Consider the following 21,730-nt stretch of genomic DNA (forward strand, 5'->3'; position numbering starts at 1 on the left):
AATGACGTACTTACTCCAGGACTCTGGGTATGAAACACAAAGAAACTCACTTAGTATTAGCGCTCAGGGCACACTGGCATCAATCTCTCTAGAAAACGTTGGGGGATTGGAAAGACATCTAATTTCCCTTAAATATCACCACCTCTAGGAAACTATGTGGGAGATCATTACGATTAAAGGCATTACTGTTAAGGAGACCTCATTTCAGTTAAAGACACACTAAAACCGCCTTCTCTAGAAGACTATAAGGAGGGTTTGACCCTTACATCGCCCCCTCTAGAAAACAATGAGTGGTGAACCTTATATAACCCTCTCTAGAAAACTAAAAGGGATAGAGTGGGACCCTAATATCCCAATTTGTTCCAGTGTTGAAGTGGTCAGATATTGCAGTTGGATGACGGATGAAACCACACAGCCGCTTTGAAGTGAATTAAAAAGGTAAAATATTAACTTCAGAATATTAACGTTGATAGATTCTCAATGACTCGCGTCAAATTACGCTTTCAAGATTTTTCCTCGTTAAAACAAATGTCCTTCAATGATGTGAAACCAATGCCAATCTTTTTAACAATGACATACCAAGTACAGGATTCTGGGGTATTAAACACAGAGAAACTGGCATAGTATTAATGCTTTGGGCACACTGGCATCAACCACTCTAGAAAACGTTAGGGCATTGAAACCTCTAGGAAACGAGGTGGGAGAACATTACCATTACGGGCATTACCGGTAGCGGAACAATGTGGCCCGGGAAAGGGAAGTCTGGGGCCCCCCTACTTGAGCTGCTGCCCCCCCCCCCCCCCCCCCCCCCCCGACCCCGACCCGACCCCAGATAACGAGGAGCCATTACTGTTTAAGGAAACCTAATTTCACTTAAAGACACACCAACTATCGGCCACCCGCCCACTAGAAGACCAAGAGGGGGGAGGGTGGGACGCTGACGTCACCTTCTCTAGAAAACTACGAGGGAGAGGGGTGGGACCTTGATAAGGCCTTCTCCAGAAAACCATCAGGCGGAAGGCGGGACCGTTATATCGCCCTCTCTGGAAAACTACGAGGTAGACGGTTGGACCCCGATATCGCCCTTCTCTAGAAAACTATGAGGAGGAGGGTGGGGTGGGACCCCAATATCAGACTCTCTAGAAAACGACCAGGGAGAGGGTGGGACCCCAATATCGCCATCTCTAGAAATCTTTCAGGGGGAGGAGGTGACCCTAATATTGCCCTCTGTAGAAAATGATGAGGGGGAGGTTGGGGAGGTGGGACCATAGGAACCTGACACCACCCTCTATAGAAAACTACGTGGGAGAGGGTGTGACGATAGAAAACTGCGGAGGAGATAAGGGCCAAAAGGTCCTTACTGTGAAAGACGTCGGCGGCCCTGGCCTCCTGGCTGGCCTTGGCGTCCCGGGCCAGCTGGGCGCGCGTGGCGGCGATCAGGCTGTCGTGGGCCAGCTCCTGCACTCGCAGGTACCAGGGGGCGCTGCCGTCAATGCCGTAGTCCCCGACGACACCACCCTCGTCGTCCTCCTCGCCCGCCCCGTCCGCCGAGAAGATGAGCGGCTCGGAGGAGGCCGAGAGGCCTGGGTGGGGGGGGAGGGAGCGAGGGAGGGAGCGAGATCAGTGTCAAGCCTTGGAACCAGAGCACGGTTCTAGAGGCCACTGATGAACGGACTGCGTCTGTATTAGGGCTGAACGGTTCATCGAATTCAAATCGAAATCGCGATGTAATAGAACGCGGTATGCAAATCGCAAAGGCTGCGATTAATAAAAAAAAAAAAAAGTGATTTGTTGCCATTATTATTCGTACTGGAAATCAGTACGATTCATTTATTTTTATTTTACAATTCAATAGAAGTAAAAATAAATAAAGAAGTTTATAATATAAATAAATCTGCCTGGCTTAAGGAAAGAGCAGTTTTTATGTTGACTGCTTCCAATGTTGAGTTGGTCATACTAAAGAATGATTTACTTATTTTTTAGGATAATACACAACATGAGGAACTTAATAAATTATAAAAACCGCACATTAAATCGCCATCGCAATATTGGTCAAAATAATCGCAATTAGATTATTACCCCAAATCGCTCAGCCGTAATTTATATGACGCTTTTTTGTAACCAGAGGCCACCCAAAGCACTTGACAATATTGCCCTAGCATTCACCCATTCATTCACACATTCGCACACCGACGGCGGCATCAGACACCCAGGGCGACAGCCTGCGCGTCAGAGCAGTTAGGGTTAGGCGCCTAGCTCAGGCACACCTTGACACTCAAGCCGGGGATCGAACTAGCAACCTTGCAGTTACCAGCCAACCCGCTCTTCCTCCTGAGATACATGCCGCCCACCCGTTGTGGTAGAGAGGTGTGTGTGCGTGTGCTTGAGCCAGTCACTGAGAGGTCGCCTAACCCCAGCCTGCTCCTTCTCGTCTTGATCTTGGCATCTCAAACCCCCCCCCCCAGCCTCTGACGCTGTCAGCTGAAGGGGGATGTTTGGCGGTCGGCTGTGCCCTAACCTTTAGCGAGGTTCAGCAGCACGTAGGACGGGGTGTCCGACTGCTGGAGCTCGTGGAGGATGGGAGGGGGACTCTGGGAGACGTGGGACCGGACCCCCAAGGGACTATGGACCCCAGGGACCCTGCCCCGACGCGGTCCCGAAGTCGGGACAGCGTGGGGGACCGCACGGGTTCGTGGCTGAGGCGGCCATCTGCAACAACAAGTCGAGGGAGTCAAACTTTATCGATGTGCAGTTTTCTAAAACACCCGCCACGTATGTCGCACAATTAGGAGATTTGTACGACTCAAGTGTTAATTAAAAGTAAACATTGTGAAACAACCTCTTAATCACATCAAAGAAACACATCAAAGTTAGTGGCACAATATGCTAATGGTATTGGTTTGAGATGTGCTCTAAAGTACATTCTGTCACGTAGACGCTCACATAACTACGGGATTAGGTTAATTGCTCAGACTCTGCAGCAGCATAGAGGAATCCCAGCGCCTGCCTCTCTCTCTCTCTCTCTCTCTCTCTCTCTCTCTCTCTCTCTCTCTCTCTCTCTCTCTCTCTCTCTCTCTCTCTCTCTCTCTCTCTCTCTCTCTCTCTCTCTCTCTCTCTCCTCTCTCTCTCTCCTCTCTCTCTCTCTCTCTCTCTCTCTCTCTCTCTCTCTCTCAGGGAGGGGATGATGAGAGGAGCATCATCATCATTTTTTTTTTTTCTTCTTCCAAATTTGACTGAAGCCGGCACGGAAACAGCAACTCTTGCACATTGCAGCCTTAACGTTTAGTCGAGTTACACAGCAAATGAATGCTGAACCTGCACTACAGGACAACAACAGCAGCAGCCGACTAAAGCGCGGCGCTTTAGCCCGAGGAGACGACCGGCTGCTGACCTGTGAGCTCCAGTGGGCCACACAGAGAGACCTCAGTGGGCGCCAACAGGGAAAGGCAGTGCTTGGATTCTGAGTCCTCCAGACCTTGAACCAGTGGGATGGACGCGTTCTGTACAAACTGCACCAGCAGCTGATCAAAGAGATGGGAAAAACACACATCTTAAGAGAGAGCAGAAACGACTGCAGAAAGGTCTGAAGGATTTGTTCAGACCACAGAGAACATTATGGTAAATTATTGTGATCCGTGGCAGGAGTTATATTTATCTAGCAAAGCTCGAGAAGAAACCGACAGCAGAATACCAATGAGGCTACTATACCTCCTCCATAGACAATGAGCTTATAGAGTCCATACAATGTGGGATGGACCTTATATTTAGATCAACAATGGGGTCAGATCAGAACTAGGATCCAATTATTCATAGCTACAGAACAACTTACACAGTACTTAAATGTTCATAGAGGGATTCAACGGATTCTCGCGAAAAGTAATCGTTGTGACGTTAATAAAGTAACGTCGAGTTTACCTCGGGTTTGGAGTCGAGCTCATCAGAAAGCATGGGTCACACTTTGTGAAAGCTAGAAGAACAAGACGTCCATTAAAACAGGGACAATTCACAACACATGCATTGAGCCAAACTATGTATGAGGAAGGCAAACAAACTCGCAGCAGACAATACCCTTACCCCAAGTTTCTCCTGCAGAGTTATGGCTCTGGATATAGCTTCTCAGTGGGTCATGTGTGAGGGATGTACAGGGTCTCGTCTAACGTTACAGTAAGAAGAACACACGGTGAGTTTTAAAATGTATAAACGAATGACCTATATATACATAAATACACATGGTTACTATGTAATTTCACCAGTATAGTAACTCACTCTTAATGCTTAGTTTCGAGTCGAGATATTGCCATTCAAAAACCGCGCATAACATAGTGTCAGCTGTCCAGAGCAGGCTGGATTCCGCTCTCCAGAGAGCTGGTTTTAGTTGAATATCAGCCCCACCAGTGTGGTTAGCCCACCGGTAAGATGTTAGCTTGCTGCTGTCCAAACCTGAACTAGAACCAACACCTCCTCGCTTCGAACCCGTGTGAAATCAGTGTCTAGATCGATACCATCAATAGATTAAATAACGCGTGGACGGCTTACCTTGAATTGTTTAACTTCAACATACAAAACATACATTTATCAAAACACCAGTCGACCAAAATTGTTCTACGGAGATCCTGAAGGTCCACATTTGATACCACTTCCGTGTGTGTATAATTCGGGTCGAAGGGGTACTTTGTTTCCATCTAGTGGTGAGTACTATATTAACTTTAAGAGAGTATGGCTTTACATGTACACGCCTCTCCTTTGTTATAAATGCATGCATTGCTTGAGTGTCATTGCCTGCTTAAGTAATTATAATATTCAGAGAATGACATTATAATAATACTTTAAAACAAAAATTCGTGTGGGCTTAATTCGTAATCCTACAATTACATCACTACTCCTATTACATTTTTTATCACCCGTCAAATTAAAGAATAAAAAAGTCACCTCCACATTTGGTACATAATATTGTATTTGGAATAATGCTCCTTTTGTCCATCACTAGACTGCCGGTGTCCATGAAAATGACACAACACCTTGTATTTCTAGATATTTAAAGGCAAGAAAGGCAGACTGAAAATAGACAAATAAACCAGGTCTGCCAATGCTTATCAAAAGAGATCCCACCTCACAGTCTAGACAGTGTACCCTAGCTTCAACATCTTCATGAAGCTAAAATTCAACCGGAATGGTTGAGATTGATACAAGCGCACAATGACAGATATTGCAGATGTACTGTATGTAATAAAATGCTTTAGTTTTATTCGTGTCCTACTCTGAATATCAGAAATAAATATTTCATATTGAGTTGAAAGTAGTAGTAGGCACAGACAGATAGAAAGACACAAACAGACACAATCACACACACACACACACACACACGACACACACACACACACACACACACACACACACACACACACACACACACACACACACACACACACACACACACACACACACACACACACACACACACACACACACACACACACACACACAGCATCTTTTCATAGTAAAGAATGTACGGTACATTGTATACAGAAAAAATGCGTAGACAAACAGAAATCTGCAATGTATCTGGCTCTTGTGCAGATCAGTTGGTAGACTCTTCGACAGCCATACTCATAAAACAAGGCTTTGAATTGTATGGGGACAGCTAAGAAATTCCTGTAAACAAGATCAAATAATTTTCAGTACATTAGTAACAGTACATTATAAATAGGAAGGGTTCATCAAATCTAATGAACCAAAAACAAAGCAAAAACGTTTAAGTGAGGCCACAATCCTTATGGATGAATGAGTTGTTTATCTAGACCATTTATTCGAGGCACAAACACATTGCATTAGTTTAGACAATGAAAAATAAATAGAAAAATTAACTATTTATAGTCTTTATAGAGCAATTCATATTAACCAAAATGCATAATATGCACTGCAAAATATCATAAAAAACCTTGTTATCCAAACACACAAAATTAATTTAAAAAGACCTTGAAAATAGTTCATGTATGGCAACGACTGTCCACATAAAGCCTTATGAAGGGTCATATGACCTTGATTATCTATTTGTCCCATTCCAATAATTACTGCTCATGTCTTTTCGTCCATAGGATTAGTCACATGTCCTCCAGGAGCAGGGAGGGGATGAGGGGTATCCATTGAGCATCTGCATTAGATTATAATGGGTTTAATTAAATGATTGTCCGTGCTAGAGGAATTCTTATGTGCATGATGATCCTTCACACAGATCTTCCGTTTCAAACCGGGTCTTCAGACCTCCAAGCACCCCTTAATAGTATAGCATTGTATATTATATCATTGTAAATCTATTCTAAATGCTAGCCCATGGGTTAGAGAGGAAAGATAGAGCCTGTCTTTCTTTTATTACCACGACATTAAGGACCTAGTTGCTACGCAGCCTTTTAAACTAAAACGAGACAAATTCATTGTTCGTGAAAGCGCAAAAGAAAATTCAATATCTACGAATTTGTAGCTGTGGGTTTGGCAGACTCTACTGACCCAGTATGTATTTCAAATACCTATAAAGATGTTGCTTGGGGATGGACACACTTATGGCAGTTCATCCTCCTTGTATTAGCGTTGCACATTATTCCAGTTAATAAGATATGATAAATTCACATACTGAAATATAACAAAATAAATGTATCTCAGCCAGGGCACCGCAACCTTCTGGAAGTATAGCCTTTGTTTGTGAGAAAAAGCTGAGGTTAGTTCATTTTGCAGATGGATGTTTGTTGTGAGGCAATGAAACCCGATTTCTTAAATCAAAGTACAGTGGAGCTGTCTGTCTTGGCAGCCATTTCCTCATGAAGTTATATTCTCTTTGCATTTTTAAGATGTACTCAAAACCGGAAAAACACAGTACTAAAACAAGTTGCTACATTTCAGGAACAAAAATCTAACCTCAAAAAAAGATTGTAGAATCACACTCTCATTCACGCCATTGATCTATGAATGAAAGAATAAAATAAGCTATGGACCTGTATGAATTGTTGAACGTTTTCTCACATGGAGGAACCCTTGGACTGTATGTTCAGAGCTCAAGAATATTTTTTGGTTTCCATTTTCTGGTATTGCATCTGCCGTCCTAACACGAAAAAAATTCTAGTTATACACCAAATTGTCAGTTAACCACATAAAATACTCTAACTGTCAAAAATAGAGCAATGAAATAGTCACACACATCAGGCACACATTGCTCTCGTTTAGAGATGTTGGAGTCGTCACTGATCCCATTCAGTCAGTCACTAAGGCACGGGCTGGACTCATCACTGAAAACAGCAGCGAGATCGATATAAAATGTACATATCAATTATATAAAAATGAAATGAGGCATTTCAAAAAGATTAGGCCTGCAAAACAAGTCTTGGTGTCAACAGGTGAATGCATCTGGAAGCTACAATGACTAGCACACGAGAGCTTCATATCGACAACAGTAAACCGATCTTACAGTACGCATTACCTTACTTTGTCACGATCACAGGCAACCCTTTAGAAATAGCACAATGCTAATCACCATATCTATGCTCAATGTCGGACGAAATAAGTGCAGTCTCATGTGTTCTTTGCCCTTTTGGTCCCCGCGACACAAACCCTCCAGGCCTCACTTGAACAATTAGAGGTGCCAAGGCTTGAACAGGGGCTCCAGCCGTCCGGCACTCCAACAGCCAGCGGGCGGCGGACCATATGTAGGTCACAGCGGTCTGGGGTATACAGAGGTGCCACGGGGCGGGTGTTGGATCGCGGGACACATTTATTCCGGTCCAGCTGTTTCCCTTGTGAAGCCAAGCACTCTCTCATGTTGTCTAGTGGAATACTACCCCCTAGCCCCCTTAATCCTTAGTCGTCCTACGCGGCGTCGCACTCCCCGGTGTCTCCCCCTCTCTCTGGGTCCTCTTCCTCCTCCTCCTCCTCCTCCTCCTCCTCTTCCTGCAGGCGGGTCTGCAGCTTGAGGATGACTCCGGGGTCGCCGCTCAGCAGCGCCTGGATGAAGAGCTCCGTGTGCTCCTTGAGGCGGTCCAGCTCGCCCTGCGTGTGCCGGTTCTGCCGCTGCAGCTCCTTGGTCTTCAGGGTGATGTCCAGCAGGCCCGACTCGCTCAGGATGTTGTACGTGTTGCAGAAGCGCATCCTCTTGGTCTCGGGGTCCGGGTCGGCGCCCGGGCCCGTGGGCCTCGGGTCGCAGCTGGTCAACAACGTCTGCGTCTGGGGCGTCGTCGGGGCGACCAGCGTCGTCTGCGTCTGGAGCGTCGTCGTGGCGACCTGCGTCGTCCGCGTCTGGAGCGTCGTCGTGGCGACCTGCGTCGTCTGCGTCTGGAGCGTCGTCGTGGCGACCTGCGTCGTCTGCGTCTGGAGCGTCGTCGTGGCGACCGGCAACGTCCGCCTCTGGAGCGTCGTCGGGGCGACCGGCGGCGACTCCCTGGGCTCTGAGGAGGGGGGGACGGTCACCGACGGCGCGAGTCGCTCGCTCTCCACCGAGGGGAGGGGCTTCTGTGATAGGGCACTAGGGGACGCAGGGGCGATAGCGGTGCTCCCCGACGGGGAAGCGCCACCTCCAGACTGGCTCTCCTTCTTCTGATGGTGACGCTTGCCTCGGTGAGAGTGCTCCCAGTGGCCGGAGGTCATTTTAGTGCCTCTTTTTGACCTTGAGGAAGAGGAGGAGGACGAAGACGTGGAAGAGGCGGACGACGAAGAAGCAGTGCCAGTACTACCCAAGGAGCTGGAGCTGCTGTCTCCGGGGTGGGGGGCTATCCTGGGGTAGGACTTGAGGACGGGGAGGTACTTCTTGGGGCACCTGTGTCTGGAGGAGTGGGGGTCTTTATGGGGAGGGGGCGTTGGGTGGGAGAGCATCGGTTGGATGAAGACCACCTGGGCGGGCGGGACCACCGGCAGGACCCCCTCCACCGCGGGCCTGAAGCCCCAGGGCTTCAGAGGCTTTGGGGGGTCGCTAGACTGCAAGGGCCAGAGAAACACAAAGATTATTTAATCAACTAATTAATTAATTAATTAATTAATTAATTCGATAATGTCCCCACAGCGCCCCACTGATCTCACTGGGTGGGTTCAAACTTTGTATGAAATATTCTGAAAAAAAGAAAAAAAAATCCCTTTAATAATTACTAGCATCACTAATTAAAGACTGGACCCATGCAGTTAGGACCGTGTTATTAGTTATTTCCATTTTCAGAAAGATACACATAATCCCTCTGATGAAATTATTATGTATTTATTCCATAAGAATGTACCACTGTGTAGTCGCAATCCCGATTAAAAGCAAGGCAGCAATTAAATTAGAAATAATTGTACATAAAGCTGGTTTGTCTATGGACGACGTTGTGCTGTAGGACTACCTGCTTGAGCAAGACGTTGTTCATGATGATCATGGGAGACATGTTGGGGTAGGATGACCCTCCCACCACTGCCAGCTGTGAGATCACAGAGCCCGACCCAAGCGTTGCCCCTTGCTGTGGGGCACAATGAGTCAAGTCCTCAGAGTCTGTGGTTCCCCTGGTGCTGTTTGGCTCCGAGCTCGTATCTACACATCGGGAAGTGGCAAAGTGTTAGCTTATAGCAATCTGTGCTGCCTGAACCTGCACACTATGAAAGTTTTCCCCAATTAGCTGACTCTAGGGGCTGATAGTTTATATGCTTTGCAAAAGTGGACCAAACCGATAAAACGGTTTATGCAGATATTCCCTGGGTTGACTTGGCGTGTTTAGAAACGTTATCGTTCAGAAATGTTTTGATGTCTGATGCTGTAGTATTTATTTTTATTTTTATGATACAGGAAAGTATTAAAAGGTTCAACGTTACAATTTAAAAAATTAACAGCATGAAGCTGATTTCCAGCAGGTTCTTGTTCTGCAGCACATATAAAAGGAACATCACACGTCACATTCACATACAGCACATAACAGGAACATAGCACGTCAGACATCAGTAGGACAATCACATAGACAATAGAACAAACACAGTGCTCTATTAACAGCTGCAGTTGAAAATGTACACAGTGAGCAGCAGTGCGTTTTGTATTGCGCCCGGAATTAGTCATTAAAGAAGCAGATCCACACATACCGGAGAATCCCGAGTCTCTTTCAGATTCCGCCCGGGAACTACCGGACATGGTTCGGAGTTTGTTGATGGCCCTGTGGTTGCTTTGCGTCTTCCGTCTTGTGCTCATCTGCTGCTTTACGCGCTTGAAAGGTCACCACTGATATACATCAGTGTTTCCCACGGCTACACCTGATAGGAAAACAGGTCAGAGTTGGTATCTTTGCATGTCAGTCTGGAATTTGAATACCAAGACACAGACTACGCTGTTGTGTTTGCTCAAGCAGTTGCAAAAACATGCCATGCAATTACTTTTAGATTAGAATGCGACCTTGAATGAGAAAAGTTATATTGGTACATTTAAACAAAAACATGCATGGGGAGAAAAAGGTATCTTAATTTGCCCAGTCTAATTTCAACTTCCATTGACAGTTTTTGCTATCATCCTACACACTATTATCGGATCTAAATGATGAATAGCAAAAGTTCAAACAAAAACAAAAACAGCTCAAACGGAAACGTCGGAACTCTTACAAGGCCCTTCCAATGTAACGGGTTGTTCTACACACCAATGTCTACTTGGAAGTTGCAGAAGAGAACACCTTTCCGTCCCAACCTCTCTTCCTTGTTATCCCAGCAGTGCTCACGCTCATTCAGCTACTAGGACTCGGTGTTCCGCGGCGCGGTCCACGAGAACCTCAGCACACACCACGGGTGACACCGGATCGCGACCCGAGATGCACCCGACTCGATGTTACCTTTAGTAACGGCGTTGGAACCAAGAAGCGACTGTGGCTTTCATTTGTCTCTCTAAAACACAGTCAAAAAATGTTTCCGGGCGCAGAAACGCAGGAGGAAACACACCGTGCTCCAGACGCTTTGTAGTTCATCTTGCCATATTTGGAAAACAATGGGCGGGGCTTGTGGTGTAGTAGTAGAACCGCTGCTTTCTTTAGGCGCGTCGTACCCGCCCTCTTTAGATTCCCTCGTTCCTGATTGGCCGACGAGCTGGCACAAGGCCTAGAAACGTGACCGCGGTCGTATGTGTGGCAAGATGAGTACATTGTGTTCGCTGGAAGAGGCACACAGAGGTGTGTGTACCCTGTGAGCACAGGCATCTCCGATGTACCGTCGGGGAATTCGGGGGCCCTTACGATCACAATGTACTCGTGCATTACATTATTACATAATAGTGTGGCTCTGTGCTGAAACTAAACGTCGGGCGCCCGAGGCCCACGTTGGCTGTTCTTCAGTGAAATATGTTCATAACAGGCGTAGTATGTTCTGATACTTGTCACGTGTGTGGATAGTGAAAAGCATAAGCTCACATTGCATGGGAAAAGGTCAATCGTAGTTCATTTGATGTAGGCTAAACACTTCACTTAGTTAGGTGTATATGAAGATAGGCCTATGTTAAGTTTAAATAAAGCCTTAACTAAAGTATACAACCAACAATTGTATACATAGAAAACCGTTATTTATCATCTGCCCACATCTTGTTTGTGATTTGTGATTTGCACCAAACAGGAAAAATGTGACTGAAGATGTAAAAGTGAGTTTCATGTTATTTATGTCACAGAGTGCGTCACACTGATAAGGTGACCTATGCAGGAGATTACAGGAAACTCAACATAACGGATAATAGGGGAATCATGTTTTCGGACCAATGGAAGATTTCTGCCATCATATTTATGTTTATTTTTAACTCCTGTTAGTTCCTCTAAATGCTATCAGTCAACTCAAATAACTGTAGGCTATTGGTCATAAGGGTTTATGTTTTTACTCACACATCATTTGAAATTTATTATTTTCCATCAAGGCATAGGCCTACACCATCATTAGAAATAATAAAAATACAGTAAAACAAAAGCTTTACGGTGACAACTGTGGAAATATCTAAAGGAACAGAGATAAAACGTAAGAAATGTTGAACGAAATCTTTACAGATATTTTTTTGCATTAGTAGAAACATAAGGTGATGAATCTGACTCGGGCCGGTCGATTCCTGTGTTCCCCAGGACTGCAGACGGGCTATTCGTTCCCCTCCTGACACCTGATGAAGACACAGACACAGAGCGGCCATCTCAGACACAGAGTGTCCATCCAAAACAAGAACCGTTCAACGCAAAAACCAGAAATCGCTCTTCTCCCCATGTCGGATAAGCCGCACTGTGGTTTCTGTCATCTTCAGTATCACACTTATACGAGTAGCTCCGTAGCACCGTTCTGAGATGAATCTCCGGTCCCTGCACTGAACTGAACTGTTGATGAGATTCCTCTCAGGGCCTAGCAAATAGTGCTTTCAGAGGATTGGTTTGAAAATCAATGTGAACTGAATCTTAATGTACTTTGAACACTATGCTGTGGTTGATACCGGAGACTACAGGATGAACGATATCGGAAAATTCTGATGGTTCCATATCAATTTCTACTTATAAAACAAATGTTACACTTTTTGTAATTTAACTGAAGTATCATAAATTATTTAAAAAATATTTGAAAGTAACGGTAGTATTGACCCCTAGTATGGACCTAATCACATTATTTCTAAAGATTTTTTAGAATGGATGTGATATACAGTGTAATACAAATGATGTATGTGAATAATACGAATATTTTAGTTATGTTTCCAGAAAGCCACAGCTCCTTCTCTCGATCACTAATACATGTGTCACTGGAATGTGTTTGGTAGGACCATAGGGACGTCTAGCTCCCTCGCAGACCATAAGAATGTCTGTCGCTTGAAGGCACTACGGCAGTGGAACACAGGACCTTCCCACGTGGGGACATAGCTCCGGGAATGTAAAGTAAAGAGACATGTATCCAAATACAGAAGCAATTAAAACGGTTTCACTGCGCACAGATGTGGGAGGGTTTCAGATGGGAGAACGGTAGCAGAGTCACCGCCTACATACAGGGTCGGCTCTGAAACGAAAGGGATAGAGATGGCCTCAAGGTCACACACATGCACATGCACACACACGTGCACGCAAACGCAGACTCACACACACACCCAGAACCATCTATACACACAGACGCAGGTGCGCACACACACACACACACACACACACACACACACGGACAGAGACTCACACACCTCACACACGCACACTCAAACATTCACAAACACACACACACACACACACACACACACACACACACACACACACACACACACACACACACACAGACTCACACACACACACGCACACACACACACACACACACTCACATACACACAGAAATATCTTTACTGCCTATTTGGTCCCCAGTGTCCAACAGCCATTAGGCCATAGGTTAGCTAGTGGCTGTTGCTATGTGCTTTTCCTTGGGGGGGTCAGGGAGGTCATCAATGGACTGGAGAGACTATGACTGCTTCGCGGTCCTTGAGCAAGATGGTTTAAAGCCCTGCACGAGTTTCAGAGTCACAGCTAAAGCGCATCCACGCATACCGTTTGGACCAGAAAGTATGATAAATATTGATGTACTCACTGAATATGCATGCACTTTGTGTTTGTCGGTGCTTGTTATGCATCTTATGCTTGTCTCTTTGTACGAGTAAAAAAAAACTAAAAACAGTTTACAACAACAACAACAACAACAAAAACAACAACAACAACCATATCAGTCGCCCTGCATGCACTGATCATTTTAAATTCCCAACCCGTCCATATCAGCGAGTTTAGAGGTCAACGTTTGACGCGCAGCCTCCTCTATATGCGCACGGAGGCGTGACCTGTGCGTGTGTGTGCGTGTCAAATGCCTACTCTGTCGATACCGCGTCCGACAACGCGGCCTATCGAGTTCCCCTCCGGGCTGGGAAGGGTGCTGCAGAGTGGAGCTCTCCCTACTCCTTCCCCGCACGGATCAATCGGCCGGTGTCGTGTTTCACCGGTGAGAGGCTGCCTCGGGCTGGGGATCAAGCTGTGCCGACACGTGTTGACTGGGAAACCTATTCTGGGCTGTTAGATGGATGGATGGATTGGACATCGCTATACTAGTGTTTCGTCGTTTTCGCAGACGCTTTATTTTCAAAGCTGCGTTGGGGATCGAACCCAGGAACCTTTTGGCTGAGAGTTGAACAGCCATAGGTAGCACGGTCCTACCCTAGATGGATGGATGTATAGATTGATGGATGTATAGATGGATGGATGGATGGATGGATGGATGGATGGACAGAGGGAGGGAGGGATTGAAAGAAGGCTGGGTAGAGGGATGGATTTATAGATGGATGGATGGATGGATGGATGGATGGATGGATGGATGGATGGATGGATGGATGGATGGATGGATGGATGGATGGATGGATGGATGGATTTATAGATGGATGGATGGATGGATGGATGGATGGATGGATGGATGGATGGATGGATGGATGGATGGATGGATGGGTCAATAAATACTCTTACCAGCCACAGGTCTTTGCTCTCTTTCGCTTCTTCCTTCCTCGGCTTCTATTCATGATTGATTGACTGTAGCTGTGGACCAATAGAGTGAGAGTGCTGAACAGCTGGAGCACACAGGTTCTAGAACATCCAAGTAAGTGGGCGTCGACTCACCTGTCGTCATGTCGTTTCTTCTTGCGTGGTCTAAAAAAGTGGGAAAAAAAAGGAAAGCAGTTGGGAGTTTGGTTTTCACATTTTTTGGAATCTCATCTACTGTATACAGGTGACCTCATTGAATTTAATGACTCACCTGCATTCACATTGGAGGTGTTCGGTAAACGATAGACCCACATACTGCCAGCTTTTCTCTGATGGAGAAATCCTCAACAACTGGGTTGGAGATTTAATAAAATCGGTTTAATTTCACTGTGGCTATAGCTGAAACACCAGTGTCATCATCATTAACATTTTATTTGAACCAACCCTGTATCCACACGTATTTCTCGAAGCAAATGCTATATTTCATCTGAAGAGGGAAATTAAATGTTGAAATATGCACAAGTGTGTAATAGGCTACAAAACGATAATTAATTACTAAGGATGTTCGTCGGTTATTCCCTCAAATAAAACAAAACTTCACGATAACAACGTAAATCTACATGCACCACCATAAAAAAAATATATTAAAAGATAATGCCCATAAAAACAATAATTACGAAGTACATGGGCGGAGACCAAACCTGCATGGTGGTGTTCTGAGTGACCAAGGGGTGACATTCCAGGTTCTCGTCGCTACAGCAACCGGCACACCTCCAGAGTGGCACGCAGGCGGGGTGGTAGATGTAGCCCATCCCTGTTGCCGGGTGCTCCTGGCTCACCTCCACCAGCTGCTCCATCAGGTGACACAAGCTGCGGTTCCACAGATCCAGGAACAGCACTGCAGCACCGACAGAGTGGGAGCCGTCACAAATCGTCAGATCGGAGGAAGGTGTTGTGTTTATGTGGTTTTACGTGTGTGGTGTGTGTGTGTGTGTGTGTGTGTGCGTGTGTTGGTTTGCATGTGTGTGTGTGTGTGTGTGTGTGAGTGCATGGGTTTGTGTGTGTGTGCTTGTGTGCATGTCTGTGGTGTGTGTTTGTGTGCAGCGTGTGTGTTTGTGTGAATGGGTGTGTGCGTGTGGGTGCCTAATTGCCTATGTGTGTGTATGTGTATGCGCTGGGTGTGTGTGTTTGTGTGAATATGTGTGAGTTTGTGTGCATGGGTGTGTGTGTTTGCTTGTGTGTGTGTGTGTGTGTGTGTGTGTGTGTGTGTGTGTGTGTGTGTGTGTGTGTGTGTGTGTGTGTGGGCTTGTGTGCGTGTGTTTGTGTGTCCGTGCATGCATGCATTGTGTTGAAAGTGTCTCTCACCCTTCGGATTGGGTTCAGCCTGTGAACTCTGCAAAGATAATGATATGGGAATAGGAAATGTTAATTTAGAATATACAGGTGAATTGTTATTGCAGACATATGATGATAAGCCATGAAGTTAGGGGGCAGCTGTAAACAATGTCATTGGTGACCAATCATTTTAATGAAACTGACATTTAAAGGGGTCCTATTTAGCATCATAGGTGGCATTGTCCACCCAGATGATAAATACGTCAATCAACCAGCCATGGTGGTCTGGTCAAACTGGTTTGCCAATCCATCCACCAACAGGGACACTCAACCGTGGAATGTAACCATAGGGTCGATTTTGTAATGCGTTGTACTGGCTACTCCGCATTATACCTTGTGGCAAAGAAGTTATTTAAAGCTGTTCAGTAATACCGTAAGACTAGAGCCCCCTCTAGTGGCAGGGAAACACTTCAAATTTCACCTTGCATCAAGACAGTGATGCAATGTCTTCTCAACCCAAAAATATTTGTATGCAGTATTTCAATAAAAGTAGTTTTTTTAATCCAATTTGAGTAAAAACTGCAAAACAGGTTACCCAATAAAACTTGGGAACGAAATGTGCTTTCACCACCCTTCCGGAGAGTGTGGTTGGAGATTTTCGTCGAACAGCAATTCTATTATTGGTTAAAAAGTGCAATTCCCCCAAGGGGAGTCCATTGTAACAAACTCAGGAATAATAAAGTTTGAACAATGCTATTTTCAGATTGAAAAAAAACAACTAGAATCCGTTCCTTTCTTCACTGCAGTCTTTCTCAACTGTCGCTCCGCACGCTCTCTGTCTCCCCCCCACTGTTTCACCTCGTTCTTTCAATGTTTTTTAATCCTTTGTCAGTGATGATTCATGTTGGTGCCGGAAGTGGGGCTATAATATAGTTCCTTGGGTTTCAAATCTCTGCTAAGCAGGCATCTCCTCTGGCTTTGTCTCACGCTGTCTCTAATTAAGACAAATGTTAAATTCTGCCTCACGTTGTCTGGGGAACTTGACATAAATTAACTGCAAATTAATTCTCGGATGTTAATTCTTCACTGAATAGATTATCGCTCTGCTGACACTTAACAGCGTGTTAATTTATAAGCATTTCGAGGTGAACCTGCCTTGGAATTAGCCTCCCCTTCTCTCTAGTGGACTATCAATAGGCCTACATCCCACCTACAATATGTCAATGCATCAATACAAATGTACAGGTATCCCAGCATACATTATACACACTTAGATGTATGGAGCGATCAATCAATGAAGACCTATGTAATGTAAATCAACTTAAAACCTTTAAAACACTCAAGAAAGTATTCGTGAACCATGGGCTAAATATAAACACCAAAGATGCATCCCTATAGATAGAGGCTTGTAACTACAGGCTTTCTAAGCCCACCTCACCCAGCAACACGGTTCAAACACGAATCCCGCTGGTTCAATGGAGCCTAAACAGTGTTTCCATCACAGCCCTGTCTTTAGTTTAATCCCTCCAGGGGCTATAGGCATAAAAGATAAATATGCAACGACGGTCAAATGTAATAACTGCTACTGTGTGCACATTGCACCCAATGGACCAGAAACCGAGACCGATGTGAATGATATAAAATCATTGCATTGGGTTTTTTCTACCGACATGGACCACTACTTTCTTTTCAGTGGCAGGCTGTAAATGTATTGATGCTGTAGAGCTGCCCTGATGAGGCCTCCGCAGAGTTTACTCAGTCTCGCTATTGGAGACAGTCAGGCTTTCGATTTCAGATATGCACGTGGTTAAGTAGACCTCGTTATGTCTAATTGGATCTAAGTAACAGGCTGCATCCGCCCCTGCTGGGCTTCGTGCATGATTGATTATACTCTGCAGCGCAGTGTACACACACGAGGTCCTGAAAGGGCGTGGCGCTAATATGGAAGGATAAATAAATGAATCAATATATAAATAAATTAAGTGACAGGAAGACATTAGCATTTTCAATTTGTTATTTTAAATAGTACTAATCCAAAGCTACTTGTCCAAAGATAAAAGACTAATTGAGGCTTAGTGCAATCCCAATTAATGTCAGGGAAACTACAAAACAAAAACAACAGCATCAACAACAACATCAACAACATCCCCAACAAATACACAGAATGCTGAGTAGCCTATAGGATTTAAACGGGTTTTTAATTTTTTCTTCAACAGGAATGCCCTAGAAAGTTGCAATGGCTTCCCTGCAGGCCGTTGTGTTTGATATATAGCCTATATTTGTAAACGTAACGTCAAAATCGATTTGGTCTGGCCGTCATTTTCCATCACGGTCAGTAATTGGAGTAGTGGATTATTAAGAACAGTCAATACCACACTTTATTGTAAAACAACAACAGAATGCCTTAGTGTTTATTTTTTTCATTATTTCTTATTTTTATTTTAGCCTCCTTTTTCAACCCAACAACTGAACAATCGATCAATCTAGAAACTTAGGGAGAAAGTTTTACCTGCACAGGTATCTGCATCAGCAGAATCAGCAGGAGACGCGAAGCGCGGAAAGGTTGCATTTTACGAAGGGAAACCGTCGCCTGCGTCAACGCGAACTTCGCACTTCAATTAAAGAGCGCAAAAAAATGAGTTGTCGCCTGGTGAGCGAAACTTAGAGGATGGGCGAGCTCTACATCTGGGGAGTGGGGATACTATTATAACCAATCCCCACTCCTGATTTGGGAGATTCCCCTTGTTCTCTCTCTCTCTTGCTATCTCCCCCACATATCTCTTGCTCTCTCTCGTTCGCTCTTGCTATATCTCCCCCTCATCACCCCCTCTCGCTCTTTCTCCTGCTATTTCTCCCTCTCTCTTTCTCTTGCTATTTCTTCCCCTCATCAACCGCTCTCTCCCTCTCTCTTTTTCTGGCTATTTCTCCCCCTCATTAAACTCTCTAATTAGAGAGTTTGAGGTAAAGAGAGAAATATAAAGACAGTATATATATATATATATATTGTTTAAATTTATGAAACGTTTGGAGGAATCTCGGAATGGTGTCATTGTGGTACTTGTAAATCCCACTCTGAGCTGTGCTCGCTATACCTCCAGCCTGAGGGTGCACTGGCTGAAATGTTTGTATATTAACTGACTTTTTATATTTTTGTATTGTAGGCTACTTGTGCTATTTATGGACTTGAGTCTGAAATAAAGTTTTCATCATATAGGGCCTATATAAAATATATCTATTTTTCTCTGTCTGCCAGTCTCGTTCTCTCTCTACTCCCAGTCCCATTCCTCCACCCATTAGGCCCATATACGATTAAATTACATCCAATGTCAGAAGGCAGTTTTCCAGAAATGAATAGAATAAAGTACAATATCACTAACAGAATAATACAGCTCATTTGTTTCCTTATCTTGCTCGCTTTGGTGCTCAGGTCAGAAGCCGTAGTCAGAGTCAGGGGCCCACCACCCCATCTACAAAAACTCTGTAAACGCTTGCCCTTACCCGTTTATCAGGCTAATTTGATTAGGCTAATGGAGCTGCGACGTCGGTTCATCTTTAACACTAGCCCCCTTCGGGTTCCTCCGGCTCCTTGTTAGGGAATGCAGGGATGCTATCACTGTGGCCTGTGTGAGCACTTAACACACTTAAGTGAATAAGATGATTTAATATGCGACGAAGGGGTCGGGTCCATGCTATTAACACCATTATTCTCCTCCAGTGCCAAATTTGGTATCCTTCTGCTAGTTTATGGTCAATTGGGTTGTTTACCCACACAACCTCTCCGTGGCTCGCGGTGATCTCGAAGCGATCGCGGATTTAACGATTCGTCTTCTCAACTGCTTTGGTAACCGGAGCAGAGGGCCTGTCTCTCTGTGTGTTCCTCCTCATTCCTCTGGCTTTCTCCTGTTTATACGCAGCTAAATGTTTATGAAATATTGGGCACTACTAATATTATCATTAGTGCTCTAATTGTTTTCACTGCGTTTGGAGCTGCAGCAGCATGCATATATGAGAACATATTTGAAATGAGTTATTTTTTCCGACATTGTAGTTCTGTCCATGATATCCTTGCAGCGGGTTCCAGCCAGGACGAAATATAGACCAATCAGAATGGTTTCCTGGGGATAAAAGATTGTTCGTAGGAGTGGTGGCCGTAGAGAACTAACACTCCCTGCGTAAAGGGACACTGACGGTGAACTACTGTTTTCATGTCTTTAATATTAACACAATATCCTACCACAACAACTCATCCGTTATGAACAGAACACGTATATACTCTGTCTTTCGCAAGTTAACACAATAACCTGCAGTGTGGACTATCTCTGTTTTTGTCTCTGTTTCTCTATCTATCCCTCCAGGAACGGCCTGCTAAATCAAACATTTCCTTTGGACCGGGGAAGTTGGCTCCCTCCATTTGGAGGCCACGCCAGGGAGTCCCCCTGCCTGCCCACTCACACACACAGAGGTCAGATGGACAGACGGACAGCTGCTGTTTCCTGCTTCTGGGAACCTCTCTCCGGCTCCAGTCCCACTCCCTTCCCTCTGTCCCAGCAGCCACAGGTGGCCACAGCGCGGCCTGTGTGTGTGTGTGTGTGTGTGTGTGTGTGTGTGTGTACGGATGTGTGTGTAAGCTTGTGTATATATATGTGTGTGTATGTGTGTGTACGGATGTGTGTGTTTGTGTATGTCTGTGTGTTTGTATGTGTATGTGTGTGTGTGTGTGTGTGCATAACCGTGTGTGTATATGTATGCATATGTATGTGTGCGTGTGTATTTGTATGTCCGTGTGTGTATTTGTATGTATATGTATGTGTGCGTGTGTGTATTTGTATGTCTGTGTGTGTGTATATTTGTATGTCTGTGTGTATTCGTATGTCTGTGTGTATATGTCTGTGTGCGTCTGTGTGTGTGTGCGTGCATGTATATGTATGTGTGCGTGTGTGTATTTGTATGTCTGTGTGTGTGTATATTTGTATGTCTGTGTGTATTCGTATGTTTGTGTGTATATGTCTGTGTGCGTCTGTGTGTGTGTGTGCGTGCTTGGATTTGTGTATGTCTCCACCATCCAGCAGATCCTTTGCTCTCTATCTGCTGAGAAAAAATAAAGTAAACTGTCAAGGGTTGAAATAATGCAATCATGAATCCATGAGCATTCTGGGCCCTTGGTCTGATGAGAACACCCTCGGGGCCCTCCCGGCTCCCTGTACTTACACACACAGACCAATACAAGTAGTGCCTTGACCTCGGTTCGGTTCTTGAACTTTAGCCCTCTGGGCCCCATGGGGCCAGTTCCTGAATCCCGGCCAGCTCCGGGGAGTCCATGTGATTGAAACTCTGTATTGAATACAATTCACAACGTTAGAACGGCCGACCGTGCTTTTCCATTTGCAGACTATAGTTAAGCTGTACGGGAAGCCTTAGAGTGTATTTTTTTTAGATCAAAGTAGTACTTGAGGTTATTTGGGCCTATGCTTCTCAAGGGCTGATATATTGCTAGCCTTAGCTTGATCCTTTAAGCCCCTGCGGAGAACTGCTGGAATAAAAGCTATTAACTCAGACATAGCAGGTCTGAGTCAGAGATACCACTGGGGGGGGGCAGCGATGAGGGTCTTGCCGGCCACGGCCATTGTTATTCATGCCACTGAATGTTTACACCAGTGTGTGTGTGTGTATACCTTCGAGTCTCCTGAAAGTTTGTGTTGGCAGCTCCAGGTGCATTGTGGGTAATGAAAACGTTTTCCAAGTGTCCAGCATCGGGGGAAACCAATGAGATGAATGTGACCCAACAGGCCAAACAGTTGCTGTTCCAATCTTGGGAGGACTAACACATACAAGGCGCGCGCAAACACGCAAGCACACACACACAAAATCAGTCCCTATCGCAAGTCACTTATATAATGTAAATATATAGAATTATATTT

The 21,730-nt window shown here is 45.0% G+C and overlaps 3 protein-coding genes and 1 long non-coding RNA gene across 7 annotated transcripts in view; 1 reads left to right on the forward strand and 3 right to left on the reverse strand.

The window, feature by feature from the left end:
* LOC132449584 (uncharacterized) overlaps positions 1-21,730 on the forward strand; it is a 90,688-nt gene that overhangs the window by 18,523 nt on the left and 50,435 nt on the right. The gene's annotated exons all lie outside the window — the stretch shown is intronic.
* Positions 827-4,673, reverse strand: znf410 (zinc finger protein 410). Its single transcript, XM_060041287.1, is given in 7 exon segments — positions 827-1,583; positions 2,519-2,654; positions 2,657-2,709; positions 3,392-3,521; positions 3,916-3,967; positions 4,075-4,153; positions 4,537-4,673. Coding segments are annotated over 5 exon segments (846 nt in total). The 5' UTR covers positions 3,949-3,967; positions 4,075-4,153; positions 4,537-4,673; the 3' UTR covers positions 827-1,089.
* On the reverse strand, positions 5,783-11,475 carry cipcb (CLOCK-interacting pacemaker b). Of its 3 annotated transcripts, none has more exons than XM_060041522.1 (4): positions 10,812-11,475; positions 10,078-10,245; positions 9,354-9,538; positions 5,783-8,955 (listed from the first exon to the last, which is right to left on the reverse strand). In XM_060041522.1, exons 2-4 carry the CDS (start codon positions 10,181-10,183, stop codon positions 7,855-7,857), a joined length of 1,392 nt encoding a protein of 463 aa, XP_059897505.1. In that variant the 5' UTR covers positions 10,184-10,245; positions 10,812-11,475; the 3' UTR covers positions 5,783-7,854. The 3 variants fall into 3 exon arrangements, with proteins under 3 accessions (XP_059897505.1, XP_059897504.1, XP_059897503.1); XM_060041521.1 differs by having other exon boundaries at positions 10,623-11,475; XM_060041520.1 differs by having other exon boundaries at positions 10,588-11,475.
* Positions 11,728-18,628, reverse strand: LOC132449726 (snake venom vascular endothelial growth factor toxin-like). Of its 2 annotated transcripts, none has more exons than XM_060041524.1 (7): positions 18,322-18,628; positions 15,843-15,870; positions 15,179-15,375; positions 14,749-14,828; positions 14,613-14,642; positions 14,457-14,531; positions 11,728-12,106 (listed from the first exon to the last, which is right to left on the reverse strand). In XM_060041524.1, exons 1-6 carry the CDS (start codon positions 18,379-18,381, stop codon positions 14,459-14,461), a joined length of 468 nt encoding a protein of 155 aa, XP_059897507.1. In that variant the 5' UTR covers positions 18,382-18,628; the 3' UTR covers positions 11,728-12,106; positions 14,457-14,458. The 2 variants fall into 2 exon arrangements, with proteins under 2 accessions (XP_059897507.1, XP_059897506.1); XM_060041523.1 differs by having other exon boundaries at positions 14,463-14,531; positions 18,322-18,626.

Source organism: Gadus macrocephalus, chromosome 21 (genome assembly GCF_031168955.1).
Source record: "Gadus macrocephalus chromosome 21, ASM3116895v1".
Lineage (NCBI taxonomy): Eukaryota > Metazoa > Chordata > Actinopteri > Gadiformes > Gadidae > Gadus > Gadus macrocephalus.